This window comes from Podarcis raffonei, chromosome 2 (assembly GCF_027172205.1).
Source record: "Podarcis raffonei isolate rPodRaf1 chromosome 2, rPodRaf1.pri, whole genome shotgun sequence".
In the NCBI taxonomy this organism is placed as follows: Eukaryota; Metazoa; Chordata; class Lepidosauria; order Squamata; family Lacertidae; genus Podarcis; species Podarcis raffonei.
The window spans coordinates 125,375,381-125,396,427 of record NC_070603.1 but is presented as its reverse complement, the minus strand read 5'-3'; the positions used below and the strand labels follow the sequence as shown (position 1 = coordinate 125,396,427).

General features: G+C 53.3%; 1 protein-coding gene across 2 annotated transcripts; it reads left to right on the top strand.

Moving 5' to 3' along the window:
- The first annotated feature begins 957 nt into the window (after window positions 1-957).
- On the top strand, window positions 958-19,752 carry RGL2 (ral guanine nucleotide dissociation stimulator like 2). Of its 2 annotated transcripts, XM_053379698.1 has the most exons (18): window positions 958-1,207; window positions 1,537-1,687; window positions 2,962-3,060; window positions 3,464-3,699; window positions 3,989-4,048; window positions 6,515-6,800; window positions 7,801-8,016; window positions 9,190-9,293; window positions 9,750-9,834; window positions 11,903-11,980; window positions 12,094-12,168; window positions 12,681-12,713; window positions 12,832-12,953; window positions 14,429-14,521; window positions 14,966-15,095; window positions 15,889-16,134; window positions 17,947-18,061; window positions 19,203-19,752. In XM_053379698.1, the coding sequence occupies exons 2-18, from the start codon at window positions 1,568-1,570 to the stop codon at window positions 19,400-19,402; spliced, it is 2,298 nt and encodes a 765-aa protein (XP_053235673.1). In that variant the 5' UTR covers window positions 958-1,207; window positions 1,537-1,567; the 3' UTR covers window positions 19,403-19,752. The 2 variants fall into 2 exon arrangements, with proteins under 2 accessions (XP_053235673.1, XP_053235674.1); XM_053379699.1 differs by lacking the exons at window positions 958-1,207; window positions 1,537-1,687 and adding an exon at window positions 2,580-2,697.
- The last annotated feature ends 1,295 nt before the right edge of the window (window positions 19,753-21,047 follow it).

The window sequence follows — 21,047 nt, the reverse complement described above, 5'->3', positions numbered from 1 at the left end:
AGATTTGCAAAGGGCCTCCCAAGGCCCAACCCCGTCTTGGCAGGCCATTTCTCCATTGTTAAGAGAAAGGGGCCAGGCTGCTGTTCCCCAGAAATTGTGGACTACTGTATTTATTTATTAGATGTGTGTACTGCAACTCCCATCAGCCCTGGCCAGCCAGTGGGCATACTGTTCCACAACCGTTGGAGGGCACCAGGTTGGCAAACGCTGGATCTGCACATTACTGGGGTCTGCATGGACCCCAATGCACCTGCTTTGCGACTTTGATCGGTGCAATTGGCAGTGCTGCTGGTGCCACGTAATTCCATTTCTGCGTCTGTAAGAAAACGGAGCTTTGGAACTCCCTGCCTATTGACACCCAGGCAGGCTCCTTCACAGCTTTTGGCACCTGCTGAAAACATTATTGCTTGGCTGAGATGCGTAGGATGTTGACATATTCTTCCCTTGTTTAAAATAGCTCTCAACAGCGTCCATCCTTGTATTTCTGAATTCCACATCCTCAGTTCAAGGGGTGTGTCCACACCATCTGTGGAGTCACACACACAGGCGGCAGTCTCCGCCTGTTCCAGCAATTTGCACACCTCTCCAGCTTCCCTGCCCGAGCCGGTTCCACGTTTTCCACCCTCCCTCTCCTGTCAAGTCAGAGGACCAATCCCTCTCTCAGCACTGGGGCTCCACACTCAGAAGCCAGTTCTGCGTTTGGCATAATTCACACCAGCCCAATCCTCCTTGCGCTCCACCCCAGGCTTTCGCTGAAGCTGACCTCGTTTGCATCGACTTCCCCTCTGGGCTCTGCACCTGCCACTCTCAGTCCGTGAAGTCCGGTTCCAGGTTTTCCTTCTGCTTCCTGGCTCCCATTCCAGATCTCCCCTAGCCGTTCCTGGGGAAACTCCAGTTCCGTGGCTTGGGGCTGCTCAGGGCTTCCTCTACTCGGCGCTCCGCTCTGCCAGCCTCTCCCGCTCCCTTCCCGAGGCGGAATCCAGTCCCGGGCTTTCCCCAGTCCCCTGGCTCCGCTCCCAGGGAGTCCGGCTCCGGTTTCCCCTTCCTTCACTTTGTCCCTGGCTCCGCTCCCAGCTCGCTCCGCTTCCGGACTTTCCATCCTGCCCCCTCCCTTGGCCGGCGCCTGGGAAAGCAACGGGGCACTCCTGGGTCCCTGCCCTGCAGCCCAGCAGCAGCAGCCCATGGGGTCCTGCCCTCCAGCACCCAGGTGAGACCCAGCAGGGAGAGGCTGGCCCCCATGGGAGGGGGGGGGGCGAGGCATCATCATCAGGAGCTGGAGTGGAGTTGGAGGGAGGGGACCCCAGGGGTCATCCATTCCAACCCCGTGCAAGTTTTCGGAAGGAAGGAGGCAAGAGTTTCTTGCAAGCGGTTTAGGGACAAAGTTTTGGGGTGGGATTCTTGCCCGTGGGACCCTCGTCGCAAGCACCCTTAAGAGGAGGCGGGTTTGCAGTTAGGGTTTGGGGTGAAAACGGGCAATAGGGTGGGAGACCTCCCCCCCAAAAAACACCCCCTCCCCTGCTTCTCTCCCCCCCTCAGCTGCCCTCGGGCGTGAGGGGAGGGGGTCCGGATGTTCCCCCGCTCTCTTCGCCACCTGCTGGACGGGGGAGGCGACGCCGGTGTGACCCTCAGCGCTTTCCGGAGCAGGACCCCCGAGTCGGAGCGCGGAGGACCCCCACCTCCTGAGCAGGTCAGTAGCAGCAGAGAGGTGTTTGTTGGGGGGGGGGACGCACGCAGGAGTTACTCTCTTGGCAGGTGCTGGGTTCAAGAGTTCCCTCGCCCGTGCCCACGAGTCATCCAGCCCAGCCCTAGCCATGCAGGAACCACAGTCCCTTACAAAGCCCAGCATTTAAAATCCCAGCATTGCCCAGGGTCATCTAATCCAACCCCACCGGCTGCTTCCAGAGGTGACCCCCCTTTGCAGACAGGAGTCCCGCCCGCCTCCTTGTGTGGGGCTGGTCTACTTGGGGGTCGTGATCGCTCTGCCCCCCTCCTCCTCCGGCCTGCACTGCAGGGTTGGCGCAGTGCGTCTGTTTGCATTGCCGGTGTGCAGGCTGGGACAGGTGCGTGTGTGTGTGTGTGTGTGCATGTTTGCGTGTCTGCCTGCTGCTCTCTATTGACCCACTGTGTGGCTGCGTTGCCCGGGTGACAAAGCTGCGTCTCTGGAGGCGAGCACCTTTGATCCGGTGCTCTGGGCTCGCCTTCCCAGCTGGCAGCTGCACCTGTTGGACTCCGGCCTGCCTGCTGCCTAGGTGTGCATGTGTATCGCGGGGCTTCCAGGCAAAGGGCCTGTTGTTGTTGTGGGGGGGGGGGGTTGGCTGAGAGAGAGAAGTGGAATCTGGTTCGGCCTGTTTTTGGGGAAGTCCTCTGCAGGGCGGGGAAGGGGCCGGGCCCAATCCTGCGAAGCGGAAGGAGAGGAACCGACACCACCGAAAGGGAGGCAGGAGAGAAACACACACGAGGCCTGGGTGGGGGGCCGGGAGTTCAGCCTAGGCCCCCCCATCCCAACCCTCCTCCTGCCCATCTTCTGCAGCTAAGAGGAACCACACCTCCACTTTCTCCAGGAGGGGTGCAAAGGGGGGGTGATCTGCCACCCCCATGAAGGTCTTCCTCCGCCTGGGGGGCTGCCTGGAGCCGGGAGGGGGCTCCGCAGAGGGGGGGATCCTCACCCGCACCCGTTGGTACTGTCTGCCTGTGAAGGTAAGGCTCAGAGGGTTTTATGGGGGGGGGTCAGAAGCCAAGGTGGTGCCGTGGCTTGAGGACTTGGGTTCAAATCCTGGCAGGCTGCCTTCTCCCAGCCTGGCCTCCCTCTCGGGGTTGTTGAGCGGGAGGCTTGAGGGACGGAAATGCCGCAGACCCACAAATAAATAGGCATAAATGAAGGCGCACTCTGGTGGCAAATTGGGGGGTGGGCAGGAATTGCACACGGGCTAAAATGTCATTTTTTTTCTCCCCCCACCGCAGCCCCCAGTGACCTTGTGGGAGGAGAAGGAGGAAGGCGCCATCTACACCGTCAGCTCTCGTCTGCCAGGGGGCGCCAACAAAGCCAGCCTGTTCTCTGGGGTAAGTCGTGCCCCATGCCTGGGGTGGGGTGGGGGGTATATATTGCCAAAGGAAGAGAAGCGTCGTTAAAAGGCGCATCACTCACATTGCTGCTTTTTCGTGGCATTTGGCGAAACATCACCTGTTGAATTTCTGCCTGCTGTGCAACAGTTAGAGGCCCTGGTGGTGCGCAAGCCAGGCAAGGGAATGACCTGCCACAGGCCAGATTAGGACAAGGAGGAGGAGGCTGCCTCTGTTTACATAAAATTGAAAAATCGGGAGGCACCCCCAGAGGTCATCCAGCCCAACCCGCTGGCCGTGGAGGGAACCGCTGCTAAGAAATCCACAACTTACAGCTCACAAACCGAGCCTCCTTCCTTGTCATTGGAGCCCCCCCCTTTCTATTTCTCGCCCCCCCCTGCAGGGCGAGGACCCGCCAAGCGCCTCTGGTCACCCGGGGGCTGCTGATGCCTCGGCGCTGGGGGTGTCGGGGTCCCCGGCCGGCCGCTCTCGGGTGTTGAAGGCTGGATTGCTGCCCCGCCTGGTCAGGCACCTTCTGGAAGCCCCTTCCCTCGGGGACACCTGCTACGTGCCGGCCTTCCTGGCCACCTACCGGACGTTCGCCACGACCGGCCTGGTCCTGGGGCTGCTGCTTGAGAGGTTTGCAATGGGGGGGGGGAGATGGTCTGGGGGGCGGGTGGAAACGTTGGCAGTGCTGTTTGTTTGGTCCGCAGGCGGAAACCCAGCAGGTGTAGTTTGTGTGGCATTGTTAACATTGCTGAGTTTTCATGGTAAGAACAGAACGTCACCGGTTGGGTTTCTGTTTGCTGGGCAGCCGCCTGAGGCTGTGGAGAGGTGGCGGGTCGCTGGCTGGGCTAGAGAGTAGAAGGATTACTTAATTTATTGAGTCCCTTGGTATTCTCACCTCTCCCCCCCCCCCCCCCCGCAGGCTGCAGGCGGTTGTGGGTTCAAGTTCAGACGCTACCCCGGAAACAGCAGACCTTCAGCGGTGAGTGGGTGCCTGCTTCCTTTTCCCTGCTCCCCTGAGCACTTAATAACAGCCCCCCGAAAAGAAATATCCCCCTTCCGCAGCCTAAATCCCATTTTCCGAGCTAATTCCTAAGATGCTTCTGGACTCTCTCCTCTCTCTACCAGAAGAATGGCTGCCTGTGTTGGTGTTATGATTACGAACTGGGTAAGGTCATTGAATCGTAGCACTGCAAGGCCCCCTGGCGGTCATCTAGCCCAACCCCATGCCGTGCAGGAACCTCAGAGGCCCCTGAACTCGGCACATGCTCAGAGGCACAGTGGTCGGGTTCCGGGTTTGAGCTCCGTCTCCAGCCTTGCTTCTGAACGGCCTCACGTTAGTGCAATCCCATACGCAGAAACAGAGAAGGGTAGAGTTGGAAGGGGTCCCCCTGTGGTCATCTAGTCCAGCCCCCGACAGGCAGGGATCTCAGCGAAAGCATCCAGGACAGGTGGCCCTGCAACCTCCCAAAGAGGCTCTCGCGTGTCTACTCGGGAGTAAATCCCGCTTGTTTACGCCTTGGTGAAAATATTTGTCCAGCTTTGTGTCATATAAAAAAGATAATCAAAGCCGTTTATAGCAATAAAACCATAAAGCCTTCTTCCCCACAAGACCATGTTAAAAAGCTACCTTGTTATCTTGTAAACCTCTTTTTTTTAATGATAGGTCGGTATACATATTTTTAATAAATAAATAAAAAACCAGCTCACCACTGACGAAGGATTTACATCTATTCCATTATTAGGATTATTATTAATAATAATAATAATAATAATAATAATAATAATATCTTTATTGTCATTGCCCCCTCTCGGGGACAACGAAATTAATTAGGATTTCTTTTTCATCCATCGAAAGCTTTCAGGGCAATTCACTAGATAAAAATACAAGATTAAAACACAAATAAGTGGTTTAAGCAAAATAACCCAAACAAACACAAAAATAGCCAGTCATTCCCCCCTCTCCTCCCGGCTAGCAGAATATAGATATTTTCTGCTGGCCTGGGAGACTGTCCTCCTGGGCTGTCCCCTTTCGGAGACAGGACATTAGGTCAGGAGAGGGTCAAGCAGGGCTGCTCCTTTGAGCCTTCAGTGGGAAGCGGGTGCGGGAGACGACACCCTCTCTGAAATGCCCTCCGGAGAGACGAGGCGCTTGCCGGCTGCGTCTGGTCTTGCCGTGGGCTCCCAGGAGGGATTGGCAGTGAGGCACGTGGACTGGGGTGGGGGGCGGGGGCGAGGCCGGGCCACGTGGGCTTGGCTCCCTTGCACGAGTGAGTCACCAGAGACTCCCTGATCTGGGAGGCTGCACCTGCTGTCTGGGGTAGGGTGTCTCTGAGACGGGTTCAGAACAGGGCAACCGGAAAGGTCATAGAGCCATAGAATGGGAGAGTTTGGAGGGACACCAGAGGGATCCAATCAAATAATAATAATAGTAAATATTATTATTATTATTATTATTATTATTATTATTATTATTATTTATACCCCGCCCATCTGGCTGGGTTTCCCCAGCCACTCTGGGCTGCTTTCAAAAGAGCATTAAAAACAGAATAAAACGTCAAAACTTCCCTGAACAAGGCTGCCTTCAGATGTCTTCTGAAAGTCAGATAGTTGTTTATTTCCTTGACATCTGATGGGAGGGCGTTCCACAGGACAGGCGCCACCACTGAGAAGGCCCTCTGCCTGGTTCCCTGCAACCTCACTTCTTGCAGGGAGGGAACCGCCAGAAGGCCCTTGGAGCTGGACCCAGGTGTCAGGGGTGGAGATGCTCCTTCAGGTCTACTGGGCCATTTAGGGCTTTAAAGGTCAGCACCAACACTTTGAATTGTGCCTGGAAACGTACTGGGAGCCAGTGTAGGTCTTTCAAGACCGGTGTTATGTGGTCCCAGCGGCCGCTCCCAGTCACCAGTCTGGCTGCCGCATTCTGGATTAGTTGTAGTTTCCGGGTCACCTTCAAAGGGAGCCCCACAGAGAGCGCATGGCAGTAGTCCAAGCGGGAGAGAACCAGGGCATGCACCACTCTGGCCAGACAGTCAGCGGGCAGGTAGGGTCTCATCCTGCGTATCAGATGGAGCTGGGAGACAGCTGCCCTGGATACAGAATTGACCTGCGCCTCTCTGCAATGTAGTCAAATGCAATTCAGGAATCTTTCCCCCTTGGTGGGAACTCACGACTCAGAGCTACGGACTGAGCCATCTCTTTGGGGCTTTTTCATTCAGAGGGAAGGCAAAGAAGAGGCCGATACACCTGGAGAGAAACGGGGTTAGACTAGATGACCAGCAGGCCCCTTCTATGCTGGAAACCACAGAAAGGGAGAGAGGGCTCTTGGGTTTGAACCCCACTTGTCAGTTTCCCATAATGGGCCTCTCTGACTGGCTGTTGTGCTGGGGTGGGTGGGCCTTCCTGGGATCCCAGCAGTCACAGACTCCCCCCTTTCCCCTCCCCACAGGGCCCTGGGGTCTCTGCTGTGCTCCTGGCTGGACGGGTACCCGGAGGACTTTTTGGGGTTGGACGCTGGCCTGAAGGAGCAGCTGCGAGCCTGGCTGCGCTGGGCGCTGGGTAGCGGATCGGACCCCGAGAAGACCCTCCTGGCAGCCGGCCAAGAGGGAGCCTTCAAGGGCCAGGAGGACCCCCGGGAGGACGAGGGCGTCACGGACGAAGGGCCCCCAGACCCCCACTACATCCTGGGGCTCCAGGCGGAAGACGTGGCTGCTCATCTCACCGCGCAGGATGCTGTGAGTGTGACGGGGGGGGCAGGGGAGAGGGCCTGGGGGGATCCTGCAGGGGGTCTGGATGAGCTCCCCAACCCTCTTTCTGCCCTCTGTCACGGCCCACCCTCCACCTCTTCGGGCATGAGGACTGGAGATTTAGGAGATTTTGCTTTCCGTCAACGAAAGCTGTTCTTGGTCAGTGAGAAAGAGGAGGATTGGTCTGAGAAGATGTTGAATTATTGGGGCAATTAAAAAGTTAAATAAACCTTGTGGAGGGAGGAGTGTTAATGTGTATAGTAGTGTACATATGGTTGATTTGAATATGTTATTATTGAGTACAGTGGTACCTCGGGTTACATACGCTTCAGGTTACAGACTCTGCTAACCCAGAAATAGTACCTTGGGTTAAGAACTTTGCTTCAATATGAGAACAGAAACCGTGCTCCGGCGGTGCAGCGGCAGCAGGAAGCCCCATTAGCTAAAGTGGTGTTTCAGGTTAAGAACAGTTTCAGGTTAAGAACAGACCTCCAGAACGAATTAAGTACTTAACCCGAGGTACCACTGTATTATTGAATATGTTGAGAAGATATTGAATTATTTGGGTAGGATTGAACCATTTGGGGCAATTAAAATGTTAAAAGTTAAATAAACCTTGTGGATGGAGGAGTGTTAAGGTATTTAGAAGTGCACATATGGTTGATTTGAATATGTTATCATTGAATATTATTGAATATGTATATTAGTGAATATTTTATACCCAATGTATCAGCCGCCTGGCAGTTTTCACTGTTTGTGTTTGGGTGGTTGGTAAAAAATTATTATTATTATTAATAATAATAATAATAATAAAAGAACAGAAACTGTTCTTCCAGGTCAGAGAATCCCTCGCCATTCACCTAGCCTGTGTTTGAGGGGCACAGGTTTTGGGTTCCTTTTAAGCCAGCCTGCCAGGGATTGGGGGCTTTTTGGGGTGGGCTCTCCTCTTTTCCTCCCCCCTTCAGTTTCTTCTCTCCCATTCCCGCAGGAGCTCTTCCTGCGCCTGGTGCCCCACGAGTGCCAGGGCCAGTTGTGGTCGCAGCGGGACAAGAGAGGCCACGAGGGGGCCTGCCCCTCCGTCCGCGCCACCGTGGCCCAGTTCAACCGCGTGGCCAACGCTGTCGTCTCCTCCTGCCTGGGCGACACGGAGCTGCGGGCGGCGCAGAGGGCGCGGCTGCTGGAGAAGTGGATCCGCGTGGCAGAGGTGAGTCCTCCTCGCAAGGAGGGAGTCGCGGTTCCTTCTGCCCCTTTCCGGCTTCGTGCTGGATTAAGCGTTGTGGGTAGGCTGAAATTGTAACAGAATAATGGAATTCATAGAGCCATCAAACGGTTATGGTTGGAAGGGGCCACCCGAGGGTCATCCAGCCCAACCCTCTGCTGTAGCGTTCCCAAAGCAAGGAAGGATTGGACTCTGATTAATAAAATACACACGAGGCTTGACCAGCAAGACTCTGGGAGGAGGTGTCAATAATAATAATTCTCCTCTGTCCACCCCTTGGCCCAGGTCGTTTTATTCACAAAAGAACTTTTTACACAGTGTTCATAAGAATCAATCAGATTTCCTCTGAGCATTTCAAAACCCCCACGTGGGACAGATCAGAAGAAATTCTTTTAACTACAAAGGCTACTTTGAGCATGCATACATATCTGAGAGTAAATAAAACAGGACTAGAGGAATGCATTCAGCAAAACCCCGGAGGTCATAAACAGGAGTTGGGATGGCAGTATTTGCCATCTCCTTGTGAACCCTCTTCCTGGCCCTTAAGATCTATCTAAAGATTAAACTACATCAAAGTAAGCTACTATCTTTATGTGCTGAGGATGCCTGAGGAAGCAACTGGCCTGTGTTTCAGAATGCTTATATGTGCCTGTCAGGCGTAGAGAAAGTAAATGGCCGAGGTGGAGAGGCCTGGGGGATTTGATCAGAAACGATTGTCAATGAATCAAACGCAATCAACGCAATGCTGACACGATGGCTTGCTCCATATTTCATAATTCCTCATAGCAATCCCACCGGACCCCCCCACTCTGGATATTTGCACCCCTACACTCTGCAATGCAGGAATCTTTTGCCCAACGCGGCACTCGAACGCATGACCCTCAGATTCTCAGAGTCTTGTGCTCTACCGACTGAGCAATCCAGAATGCAGTCGTGGAGTTGGAATGGGAAGGCAGGAATAATAATAACAATAAACAAACAACAGCAACGTTTCTGGGTCCATGGTGCAGTGTTTGCCAACTGCTGCTTTATCTATTTGTTTGGAATGTTTGTAAGCTGCATTTGTCGTTGTTGTTTAGATTTAAACATGTAGCCTTTGCATAAAAACCTCCCAGGAAGGCGGTTGACAGACCCTTTTCTTCTTTTCTCTTTTCCCAGGAGTGTTTTCTCCTCCGCAACTTCTCCTCCCTCTATGCCGTCGTCTCTGCCCTGAAGTCGACCCCTTTGCATCGCCTCAAGAGGACCTGGGAGGAGACATCCAGGTGGGCCCCGATCCTCTGCTTCAGAGCTCCTTCCCCTCGCAGAAACACCCACACACACCCGTCTCTCAGACCCTGAGCTTCTTCCTGGCAGCAACAAAAACCAGGCAGCCATCCGCCCCGGCCATTCCCCTCTCCTTGCCCAGGTCCTTAGGTCCCCCTCCCAAAGTGCCTCTCTTCCCTGCCAGGCACCCTCTGGAATTGTAGGGTTGGGTGAGACACGTCTGGGTCATCTAGTCCAACCCCAGAATCACAGCTAACCAATGCAGCAGAGGTGTCTAGGGAGGTCCCTAGAAACACACAAGCCTGATCCCTCTTAGGCAGGGCGAAGCCCATTAAATATCTAAAGGTGGCCTCGCTGACCTTTTGTCTCTGTCGTATTTTAGTGCTGGGGTGCGGTTGAGGGAGGGGTTCCCTTTTGAGACTGCCCTACTCAGCTTCTCTCTCCCCGCCCCCCAGGGACTCCCTCCGCTGCTATGAGGAGCTGAGCGCTGTCTGCTCAGAGGAGGACAACTACAGCCAGAGCCGGAGGCTCCTCTTCCAGGTGTTTATTCCACGTTCTCCGCAGAAGACAGAATCGGGATCCAAAATGACCGTAACAGATTGGAGTACTTGGCCCAGGCTAACAAATTGAATTTCAACAGGGACAAATATCAGGCTCTGCACTTAGGCAGGAAGAACCGGATGCACAAATATAGGATGGGGAACACTTGGCTTACTCGTAGTACATGTGAAAAGGATTTCGGGGTCTTGGTGGACCACAAGCTGAACTTGAGTCCACAGGGTGATGCAGCAGCAGAAAAAGCTAATGCGATTCTAGGCTGCATCAAGTCTAGTGTCCAGATCAAGGGAAGTGAGAGTCCCATTCTATTCTGCCTTACTCAGACCACACTTGGCGTACAGTGTCCAATTCTGGGCACCACAGTTTAAGGATGTTGACAAGCTGGGATGTGTGCTGAGGAGGGCAACCAAGATGATCAAGGGTCTGGAAGCCAAGCCTTATGAGGAACAGTTGAAGGAGCTGGGTATGTTTAGCCTGGGAAAGAGGAGACTTGAGGGGAAACTATATCTTAAGGGCTGTCCCATGGAGGAGGGAGCATGCTTGTTTTCTCCTGCTCCGGAGGGTAGGACTCGAACCCATGGCTTCAGGTTACAAGAAAGGAGATTCCAATATACGAAAAAACTTTCTGACAGTAAGAGCTGATTGACAGTGCAGCAGACTGCCATGAGAGGTGGTGGACTCTCCTTCCTTGGAGATTTTAAAGCAGAGGTTGGGTGGCCATCTGCCATGGATGCTTTAACTGAGACTCCCGCGTTGCAAGGGGTTGGACTAGATGACCCTAGGTACCTTCCAGCTCTAAGTTTCTATGATTCTCTCCCAGGTTGCATTCTGCCACTCTAAACACTGCACTACCCTGGCTCTCAATGTCTAGAAAGTGGTTGACTTTTAAATGCACACACACCAGCTTTCCCCTTGCATAAAAATGTTCAGGGCTTAGACTTTTTGCAGTTCCTAATCTATTGCATATCCTATCCTGAGGCAATCCCTTGCATCTCTGAGCCAACCTTCTCGCTCGGCTTGTTTGTTTTTGCACCATCAGTGCTTACAGTCCTCACTTTCTGGGCAACAAACTCTTCCGAGGCGGCTCACGAGCGGAAAGGGAACACAGGAAAGAAAACGGCCTGTGAAAACAAACATTGAAGTTCAGGTGCCGAAGCAAAACCGGATGGGGTGTGTCAAGTGTTCCTCTGCATGTCTCCGAAATCCGGGACATGGCCTGAGACTCAGGGCTTTGTAGGAATTGCAGCGAAAGAGTCCCTGGCAGACGGCCATCCAGCCTCTATAATAATAATAATAATAAAATTTATTTATACCCTGCCCTCCGCAGCCAAGACCGGGCTCAGGTCAGCTAACACCAGGTATAAAAACAATTGAATAAAATACAACTTAAAAACAAGATTAAAATACAACATTAAAATGCAGCCTCATTTCAGTAGGAACTCAAATCAAAGACTCTTGGGGGGATGAAAACGTCAAGTCTTCACCAAGGCCAACTATCCAGACTGGTCCTACGTGGGCCAGAAAAAAGCCAGGGAAGTCCCCAAATAGGAGTTCCATCACAGAAGGAGAAAGGAAAGAGGGGAAGGGGATCAAGTTGATTCCAAGCCAAAGGCCAGGCGGAACAACTCTGTCTTACAGGCCCTGCAGGAAGAAACCAGATCCTGCAGGGCCCTGGTCTCATGAGGCAGAGCGTTCCACCAGGCCGGAGCCAGTGCTGAGAAGGCCCTGGCTCTGGTTGAGGCTAATCGGAATTCCTTAGGGCCCAGGACCTCTAGGGTGTTGCTGTTTATGGATACCAGGAGAGGCGGTCCCGTAGGTACGAGGGTCCTAGGCCTCTGCTTGAAAACCTCCAATGGGGGAGAGACGTTCGCCTTTCGAGGGAGTCTCCTGATATCCTCCCACTGAACACGTTTTTGAATGCAATTTGGACCGATTTGCACATTTCGCCATGCAATTATCCTAAAATGATGCAGTTCTGAATTGCAACGTTCACCGATAGGTTCCTATTTTTAAAGCCCACCCCTCTCTTCTCTTCTCCTGCTCCCCACAGGATGGCTACCCTCGAGGGGCTGGGGCAGACCCGATCCAGCGCAGGCAGCAGCGGAGATCTTTGGAGCATCGCCCTGTGGTACCCAAGAGGAGGGGAGGCGGGCTAGGGCTGAGGGGTGGACTGCAGGCGGGGCCAGGAATGTGGGGGTCCCCGTCTCTGACCTCCTTCCTCCCTCGATCTCTTCCCCGCAGGGCGTGGTCCCCTACCTGGGCACTTTCCTCAAGGACTTGGTGATGCTGGACGCAGCGACACGGAACAGGCTGCAGGTGAGGACAGTGTGGCAGGCAGGAGACGCCAACCCAGGGCAGGCCGTTCGGTAGGGAAGCAGACTTGCAGAACTACAGAATTTTGGGTTTTGAAGGGACCCCCGGGGGTCATCCAGTCCAACCCCTTGCCATGCAGGAATCTCTATCGGAAGGCGCTGGGCTCTCCTTCCTTGGAGGTTTCATCAGACGTTGGATGGCCATCTGTCAGAGAGGCTTTGGGGGAGATTGCTGCCTTGTAGGGTGGGCTGGATGACCTTGGAAGGTCCCTTCTGTGATTCTACGGCGAAGTGACCCAGCTGCCTCCAAATGCAGAGGTGGGTTGGCAGGAGGATGACGGAACGGCAACTCGCACAGAGAGACAACTAGGGAGTCCCTTCCGTGGGAGAGAACTTTGGGGTGGGAATCCCAGCAGGCATGAATGAATGAATGAGCGAATAATTTACATCTCTCGTCCCCCCCAAGTTGCTCGGGGTCCGACTAAATTACAATTCTGTGACTCTGTCTCTTTGCAGAATGGTTACATCAACTTTGAGAAGCACCGCAAGGTACGTGCCGCATTGGGAGAGGGTAGGAGCATGCAATGGGCACCCCCTTAAAAACGGGGGGTGCGCCTTCTATTATTAATGCCCATTTTTCTTTGTGACTCCCCCCCCAAAAAAATAGGAATTCGAGATCCTCACCCAGCTGCGACTCCTGCAGGCCAACTGCCGCAACTATGCCCTGAGCCCTGACCGGCACCTCCAGCGATGGCTGCAGCGCTTGCCCCGACTCAGCGAGGGCCAGAGGTGGGTCTCAGGATCCCACCCGAAACCCAGTCTGCTCTTTGGCCCTAGAATCCTAAATCGGTTGGAAGGGGGTTCCCGGAGGTCACGCGGCCCACCCCCCTGACATGCCCTGAGCCCCTCTGTTTCTGCAAATGTCATGCAGACTGATATCATTTGTGACTCCCCCAGATATCATGCAGACTGACCCCTCAAAAGCCCATCAAAGTTTGTATACTGCTCTTTATTTGTAAACCTCAGAGCGGTTCACATTGCAGTGAAATAATAATAATAATAATAATAATAATAATAATAATAATAATAATAATAATAATAAATTTATTATTTATACCCCGCCCATCTGGCTGGGTTTCCCCAGCCACTCTGGGCGGCTTCCAACAAAGTATTAAAATACAGTGGTCTGTTAAACATTAAAAGCTTCCCTAAACAGGGCTGCCTTCAGATGTCTTCTAAAAGTCTGGTGGTTGTTCTTCTCTTTGACATCTGGTGGGAGGGCGTTCCACAGGGCAGGCGCCACCACCGAGAAGGCCCTCTGCCTGGTTCCCTGTAACTTGGCTTCTCACAGCGAGGGAACCGCCAGAAGGCCCTCGGCGCTGGAGCTCAGTGTCTGGGCAGAATGATGGGGCAGAACGATGGGCCAGTGTCTGGGCAGAACGACGCTCCTTCAGGTCTACTGAGCCAAGCTTAGGGCTTGAAAGGTCAGCACCAACACTTTGAATTGTGCTCGGAAACATCCTGGAAGCCAATGTAGGTCTTTCAAGACCGGTGTTATGTGGTCTCGGTGGCTGCTTCCAGTCACCAGTCTAGCTGCCGCATTCTGGATTAGTTGCAGTTTGGTCACCTTCAGTAGTCCAGACGGGAGATAACTGCAGACAGTGAAGCGGTCTCCCCCGAGAGGCGGTGAGCTCTCCTTCCTTGCCTCTGTCGTGGAGGCTGGAGCCGAGATTCCTGCAAGGCAGGGGTTGGACTGGATGACCCCTGGGTCCCTTCTGACTCGGAGGGTTCTATGATTTTATGACCCTGTCCTTCAGAAACTCCTGATGAATTTTCCACAACAGTCCATGGCATCTTGATTCCAGAAAAAAGGGGTCAAGCTTTCAAGATGCCGCAAGACCCTGGGCAGTGGTCAACCAAAGTGTCCTGTCAGTGCCAAGATTTCCGCAGGGCCATCCAGCCCCCTTGCAATGCAGGAAACTCAGCTATAGAATCCTTGGCAGACAGCTTCAAAATCTCCAAGGAAGGTTTTCCTGGCCCCTCTCCTTCCCAGTCTGGTCCGGAGGTTTGGAACAGATTTAGGGGGTTTATGGGGGGGGCAGGGTGCATCTCTGTCCTGTAGTTTTTGCTGCAACAGACTGAAACACAGCTGCTGTTTTCTCTTCTGGGAATTTATTATTATTATTATTATTATTATTATTATTATTATTATTATTAAAAGTAAAATATTTAAAGCGGACATTCTCCCTCTTTCTCTCTGCCAGCTACCAGCTCTCCTGCACGATCGAGCCGCCTGCGGAAGCAGCGACCCCTGGCCGCCCCGTGAAGCCCACCCTGGTGATCACCCACTGCGCAGAGTGAGAGGCGGGAAGGGCCCGGGAGAGATGGGAGGGACCCCCAAGGGACATCTAGCCCAACCCCTTGCCAGAAAAGAATCCATGACAGCTGGCCACCCGTCCTCTGCTTGAGAAACCTCCAGCGAAAGAGGAAGTCCAGCCCCACCTCTTCTCTCCCCCCGCCCTCTAAGTTCGAAGCTTTCTTTTCAAATAATAGAATTGTAGAGCTGGAAGGGGGACCCCTGAGGGACATCTAGCCCAACCCGCTGCAATGCGGAAATCTCAGCTCAAGCACCGCTGGTGCTCAAATGGCCACCCAACCTCTGCTCCCATGAAGGAGAGTCCAAATCGCAGGTGTCCAGCTGGAATCTTAAAACCCTAGCGCGGTAGAGCTGGGTCTCACCTGCTGAAACGTCTTCTCCTAGTCCTTTCCCAACCACCAGATGTTTCTCCTTTCTCCTCCAGCCTGGCCACCTCGATTGGGATGAGCACCCTTGTCTCCTGGGACACGCCCAGCTCCCCACAAGCCCCGCCAGACCTCCTGCTGCCTCCACCTGCTTCCCCCACCCCCCATGGGCAACCGCACCAGACCCAGGTGAGTTGGGGGGCCGGGACGATGTCCTTTCCCAGCTGCGATTTGTGAGCTCTGCGGGAATTTTCACTTCGTAACCAGAACAAGGGTCCTGCTTAGTATCAGTTTTTAAAGAAAGGGCTGGTGCTATGCTGCTTTTACTGTGATTTCCTGTACCTTTAATCTCTCATCTGGTTTCTATCTTAGGGCTGCCATACCTCCAGGGTTTCCCAGACACTTCCGGGATTTGGGTCTGGAAAATGGCGTCCGGGGGTGGGGGGATTTTCCTGAAACCAGCAAAATGTCGGGGGAAACCCGGAAGTATGGCAAAAGGAATGAAAACTGCAAAAAAAGCTGCAGAAAAAAGCTCCAGAAAATCAGCAGCTCTGTCCGGATGTTCACTTTTGGAAATATGGCAACCCTAATGTATCTTATCTACCTATTTTTGTTCAATTGCTTTTTCACAATTGTCTTTCCTATGACGCTTTTACCTGTTTCCATTTTATCCATAATCCACCTTCAAAAGTACCTGGGTTTGGAATGAGACCACTTTACCCTCCCAGCGGCTGCCTGTTGGTGCTTTTATGTTGCATTTTTTTCCATGTTGTTAACAGCCCTGGGATCTGTGGAAATTTAACAAATAAATGAGGTACCTACTGAGGACCCGTAAGAAGCAACTGTGCCAAAAGGGGCATCGTTGTGAATATTAGAACCGTGGGGACAGATTTCTCGAAGTCCCCTGCTGCTGCCGGCCCGTGTAGACAGCACTGAGCAGGACGCATCCCTCGCTAACCCTTGCCTCCCGCTGCCTCCCCAGCGTATGAAGTGGCCCTCCGTCTCCTCGCTGGACACGGCCCCGGAGAACTCCTCTCCCTCCTCCCCGGAGGGCTTGGCCCCACCCCCTGCCATGGGGGGCACCTTCGTCCGTGGCCACCGGCGCTCGGCATCCTGTGGGTCGGCCTACCCCACGGCCCCCGCCCCGGACAGCGGACTCCCCTCGGACTGCCGCATCATCCGCGTCAGCATGGCTCTGCACAACGGCACCCTCTACAAGAGCATCTTGGTGAGCGAAGGGGGCAGGACCCCTGGGGAAGAGGGGCCCTGGCCGGGGAGGGGGGCGCAGAAACAGCCCTTAGCTGTCCCCCGTGCGCGGCAGGAGGTTGGTCTGGACCAGGCACCCCCCAAACTCGGCCCTCCAGATGTTTCGGGACTACAGTGGAATGAATTTTGTTATTACAGTCACAGACCAGTTCCGGGTCACTTACAGTATCAGGAAAATCATAAAACACAACAGGGATACATTGAATTGCAATTGGGTACAACAGAGACAATTCAGATACAGTGATACCTTGGGTTAAGTACTTAATTCGTTCCAGAGGTCCATTCTTAGCCTGAAACTGTTCTTAACCTGAAGCACCACTTTAGCTAATGGGGCCTCCTGCTGCCGCTGTGCTGCCGGAGCACGATTTCTGTTCTCATCCTGAAGCAAAGTTCTTAACTCGAGGTACTATTTCTGGGTTAGCAGAGTCTGTAACCTGAAGCATCTGTAACCCGAGGTACCACTGTATAGCGGCAGTGTATGTGTGTGTGTGTGTGTGTGTGTGTGTATATATATATATATATATATATATATAGAAAATCTTGATCACTAAAATATAACCTAAAATTATCATTTAAAACCTGAATCATTTTGGTTGTACAGTTTGTTCCCTAAGTTTTATGGCAGTCGCACAGAATTTGGCCACCCTTAGCGTAATCTTCAGGTCCTTGCCCTCTACCAGGAGTTTTAGACATTGAAATTTGGACCCATTTGGAGATTTCTGTATAACAGGAGTGATAAATACCGAGAGACTACTATTCCCATCATCCCTGACCACTGGTCCTGTTAGCTAGGGATGATGGGAGTTGTAGTCCCAGCACATCTGGAGGGCTGAGTTTGGGGGTACCTGGCCTAGATGGCCCTAGGGCAGCCTTTCTCAACCTGTGGGTCCCCAGATGTTGTTGAACTACAACTCCCATCACTCCTAGCTAGCAAGGCCAGGGATGATGGGAGTTGTAGTCCAACAATATCTGGGGACCCACAGGTTGAGAACCACCGCCCTTCCCGGGCTGCAGCTCTACGGTTCCCCAGCCAGGTGCCTGCCAGCTCTTTCGCGCTATGACGCGGGACCAGGTTATCTGTGTCATGGCCTGACCCCACATGCAGCCACTCAGCTGCTTAGACTGCAAGGGCTGGGCTGGATGACCCTCAGGGGTCCCTTCCCACTAACTCAATATGATTCTGTGATTGGCTGAACTGGCCCATTCTCAGGGGCTATGTAACACCCGTTCTGCATCTGTAATAAAATGGATTTTCCGGCATGGCAGCTCCTGACTGTGGAACTCCCTGCTGAGTGACACCAAGCAGATACCATAGAATCAGAAGGGACCCCAAAAATCATCTAGTCCAGCCCCCTGCAATGCAAGAATCTCAGCTCAAGTGCCCCTGACAGATGGGCACCCAACCTTTGCTGTGATCTTAACAGCGCCTCCTAAAACGTTTTTTATTTTGGACAGACCTACCCAGATAACGTAGAACGTTGGTGTGTTTTAATCTGTTGTCAGTTTGCCGCAAAGATTTTTGTTTCATTTTTAAGGTTTTACATAGTTATTTACACACCGTTTCTGCCAATAGTTTCATTGTTTTTCAAAACGGCTTTGAGGCTTGTTTGTTTTGTTACAATCCAGTGGCCTGTAAGTTTTATGAAATAAACTCACAATCGGCCCTGGTCCCAAAAATCCTGAGGGGCACCCAATTGGCAAAGGCTGAAAATCCTGTTTCTTCTCTCTCTCTCTCTCTCTCTCTCCCTGTGCTATTGCTGCCTGCCCTCTGCAGGTCACGAGCCAAGACAAGGCGCCGGTTGTGATCGCGAAGGCGCTGGAGAAGCACAACCAGGATCGGGTCCTGGCCCCCAACTACGAACTGGTGCAGCTCCTGCCGGAAGGCCGAGGTGAGGCCCATCTCTGTGCTTTATAGTGGGGAGGGGGGAATCTGAGGGGATGTGAATCCTGCACTGCAAAGGGGGTTAGACTAGATGAGCTCTGGGGGATCCCTTCCAACTCTACAATTCTGTTGCAAGCATTTACGCCACTGGTTTTAACTGCTGCCCGCGGGATTTTGCGGTGCGTCAAATTGCTTTTAGGTTACAATTAGCTTTCCGGTGCTTCCCTGGCAGCTTATACAGTGGTACCTCGGGTTAAGAACTTAATTCGTTCTGGAGGTCTGTTCTTAACCTGAAACTGTTCTTAACCTGAAGCACCACTTTAGCTAATAGGGCCTCCTGCTGCCGCTGCACGATTTCTGTTCTCATCCTGAAGCAAAGTTCTTAACCCGGTACTATTTCTGGGTTAGTGGAGTCTGTAACCTGAAGCGCCTGTAACCTGAAGGGTCTGTAACCCAAGGTACCACTGTAAATGTTTCCTTAAAAAACATTTTTCCAACACAGCAGCACAGAGGATGATGTCTTTTAAACATTTCCCCTGCTTCAAGGCTGCCCAATGGACTTCAAAGTCTTTATTATCCTCCCCTTGTTTGTCAGCAGATTCTAATCAAGCCGTCTTCGGATGTTGACAAAGTGGCAAAAATCTTGCGGCTTTGTACAGTGGTAACTCGGGATGCGAATGGGATGCGTTCTGGAGCCCCATTCGCATCCTGAATAGAACGTAAGACGCGTCTGCGCGTTGCATTTCACCGCTTCTGCGCATGCGCGTGATGTCATTTTGACCGTCTGTGCATGCACGAACGGTGAAGCCCAGAAGTAACGCGCTTTGTTACTTCCGGGTTGCTGCAGAGCGCAATCTGAAAATACTTATCCTGAAGCATATTTATCCCGAGGTATGACTGTATTTGGGTTTTTAAGAAAATGGCAGCTCAGGTTCTGCAAAGCTGCAGAGCAACAGAGGTTTGGGAAAGCAATGCTAATAGAGGTGTGGTTTTTTTAAGACGGGAGATGAGCTGCACCCCCAGGAGTCCCTGGTTCTGGCTTTGGGCGCGCCATTCCTTTTCCACAAGGGAACTCCAAAAATGAGCCGTTCCTCTCATTCTTCCACCTTGACCCCTCCTCGCCCTTTCTCTTCCTACCACCCCTGCAGAGCTGGCCTTCCCGACCACGGCAAACGTCTTCTACGCGATGAGCAGCACCTGCCTGGACTTCATGCTGCGACCCAAGCGCCCGCGGGAGAAGCCGCCCCCTCCGCCGCCCCCGCCCAAGCCGCCCAAGGGGGTGGAGATCAGCGCCACCTTCCCGAAGATTAAGGCCACCGGGCGGAAGATAGCCAGGGCCCTCTTTTGAGTTGGGCGGCAGGAGGACAGAGCGGTGCCTCGGTTTCCGCTCGCTCAGGGCTGGCAGCCCACGCTGCCCTTGAGACTGTGGACAGCACAGGGTTGCCAGAGGGCAACGCGGTGTCAGAAGTGGCAAAATGTTGGCAGAGCTGCGTTGGCAGGCCTGGCTGGCGGAGAACCCTAGTTTTCCAGAGTCTTTGAGGAACTCAATGTCCTTAACTGCTTGGACCCGGGGAAAGGGAAACCAGAGCGCAGGACCCGATCCGACGGATGCAAACGACGAGAAAGGAGATTCCGGCTAAACGTTATGAAGAACGTCCCGTTTGATGGTGGAACCGGAGGTGGCAGAGTCTCCTTCATTTTTTAGCTATGATTCCGCCATCTCAGGGGGCTGGACTAGATGATCCTTGCGGGCCCCTCCTGATCTTCCGTTGTCTGAGTCTGTTGTCCAATTTCCAGTGTCAGCACCTTTCCTTTCCTTCATCATGCCGTTCACAGCTCAGTCGGGTAGAGCGTGGGGCCGATAAGGTTTGAGTCCCACCTTGGACCGCTGGGGTTGGACTGGATGATCCTCAGGTGCCTTCGAACTCTGCGATTCTAGTGAAATCCCTCCCCTCTAGCTCAGGGGGAAAGAAAGGCTGCGCTGTCGACAACACAGATGTTGTGTCGCACTTGGAAGAGTTTCCATCTGCGTTGTGCACTTCCTGTTGCCGTCGCCACCGGCTTCCTGTTTCTTTGCCATGGGCGCCTTCTCCTCTTGCTCTGGGCTCCTCCCACCCACCCCCACCTGCCCCAAGTGCCTTGACTGTCAATGGGAGGGTTGCCAAGTGGCCCTGAGGCGCTTCGCTTCCTGCTGCGGGGAGGGAAGGCTTGGCGGATTGCCCTGATGACGGCTCCCTCTTTTTGGACCGGTGGCAAAGCAGAGCAATTCTGTGCCTGTCGGAGGCTGTTCCTCACAGATCCCAGATGCAAACTGCCCCCTCTGCTAAGCTCAGCTGCCCCATATCTCAGGGAGGGTGTGTGTGACTCTAAGATGCACTTGGCACTGCGCCGAGTGCAAATTAACACTAATTTTTTAAAAAAAGACAGCGCTATGTTGTGAGGCTGTGGGGAAGGGTTCGGCCTGACCCACGGCCAAATCTGTCCTTCCTAAGGCGAGGGGGAAATGTCACCTGTGAATCCTGATGCTGGTGGGAAGACAGTGACTTTTCGCGGCCGTTTTACACGGACAGCCACTTTGCAAATTCCGCTCCAGCCACCCTCAGGTTGGGATCTCCTCCAGGGGTTTTCCACTGAATTTCCCATCAGCCCCAACCGATGGCTTCAAGTTACAAGAAAAGAGGTTCCGCGTAAATGTGTTTCTGAACCGCCTTCTCCTTCCTCGGAGGTTTTTAAGCCAAGGTTGGGTGGCTGTCTGTCATGGGGTTAGGCTAGATGGCCCTTGGGGGTCCCTTCCAACACTTGAATTCTATGATTCATTGGAGGTTGGGCGGGCTTCTGTCAGGTATCATTGAGCTCTGGTTCCTGAATTGCAGGGGGTTGGACTAGATGACCCTGGGTGTCCCCTCCCAATGTCACAGTTCTGAGATTCCAGGGCTTTTGGACTACAGTTCCCACCAGCACCCGATGGGGAGTTGTAGTTTAAAACCCCAGAG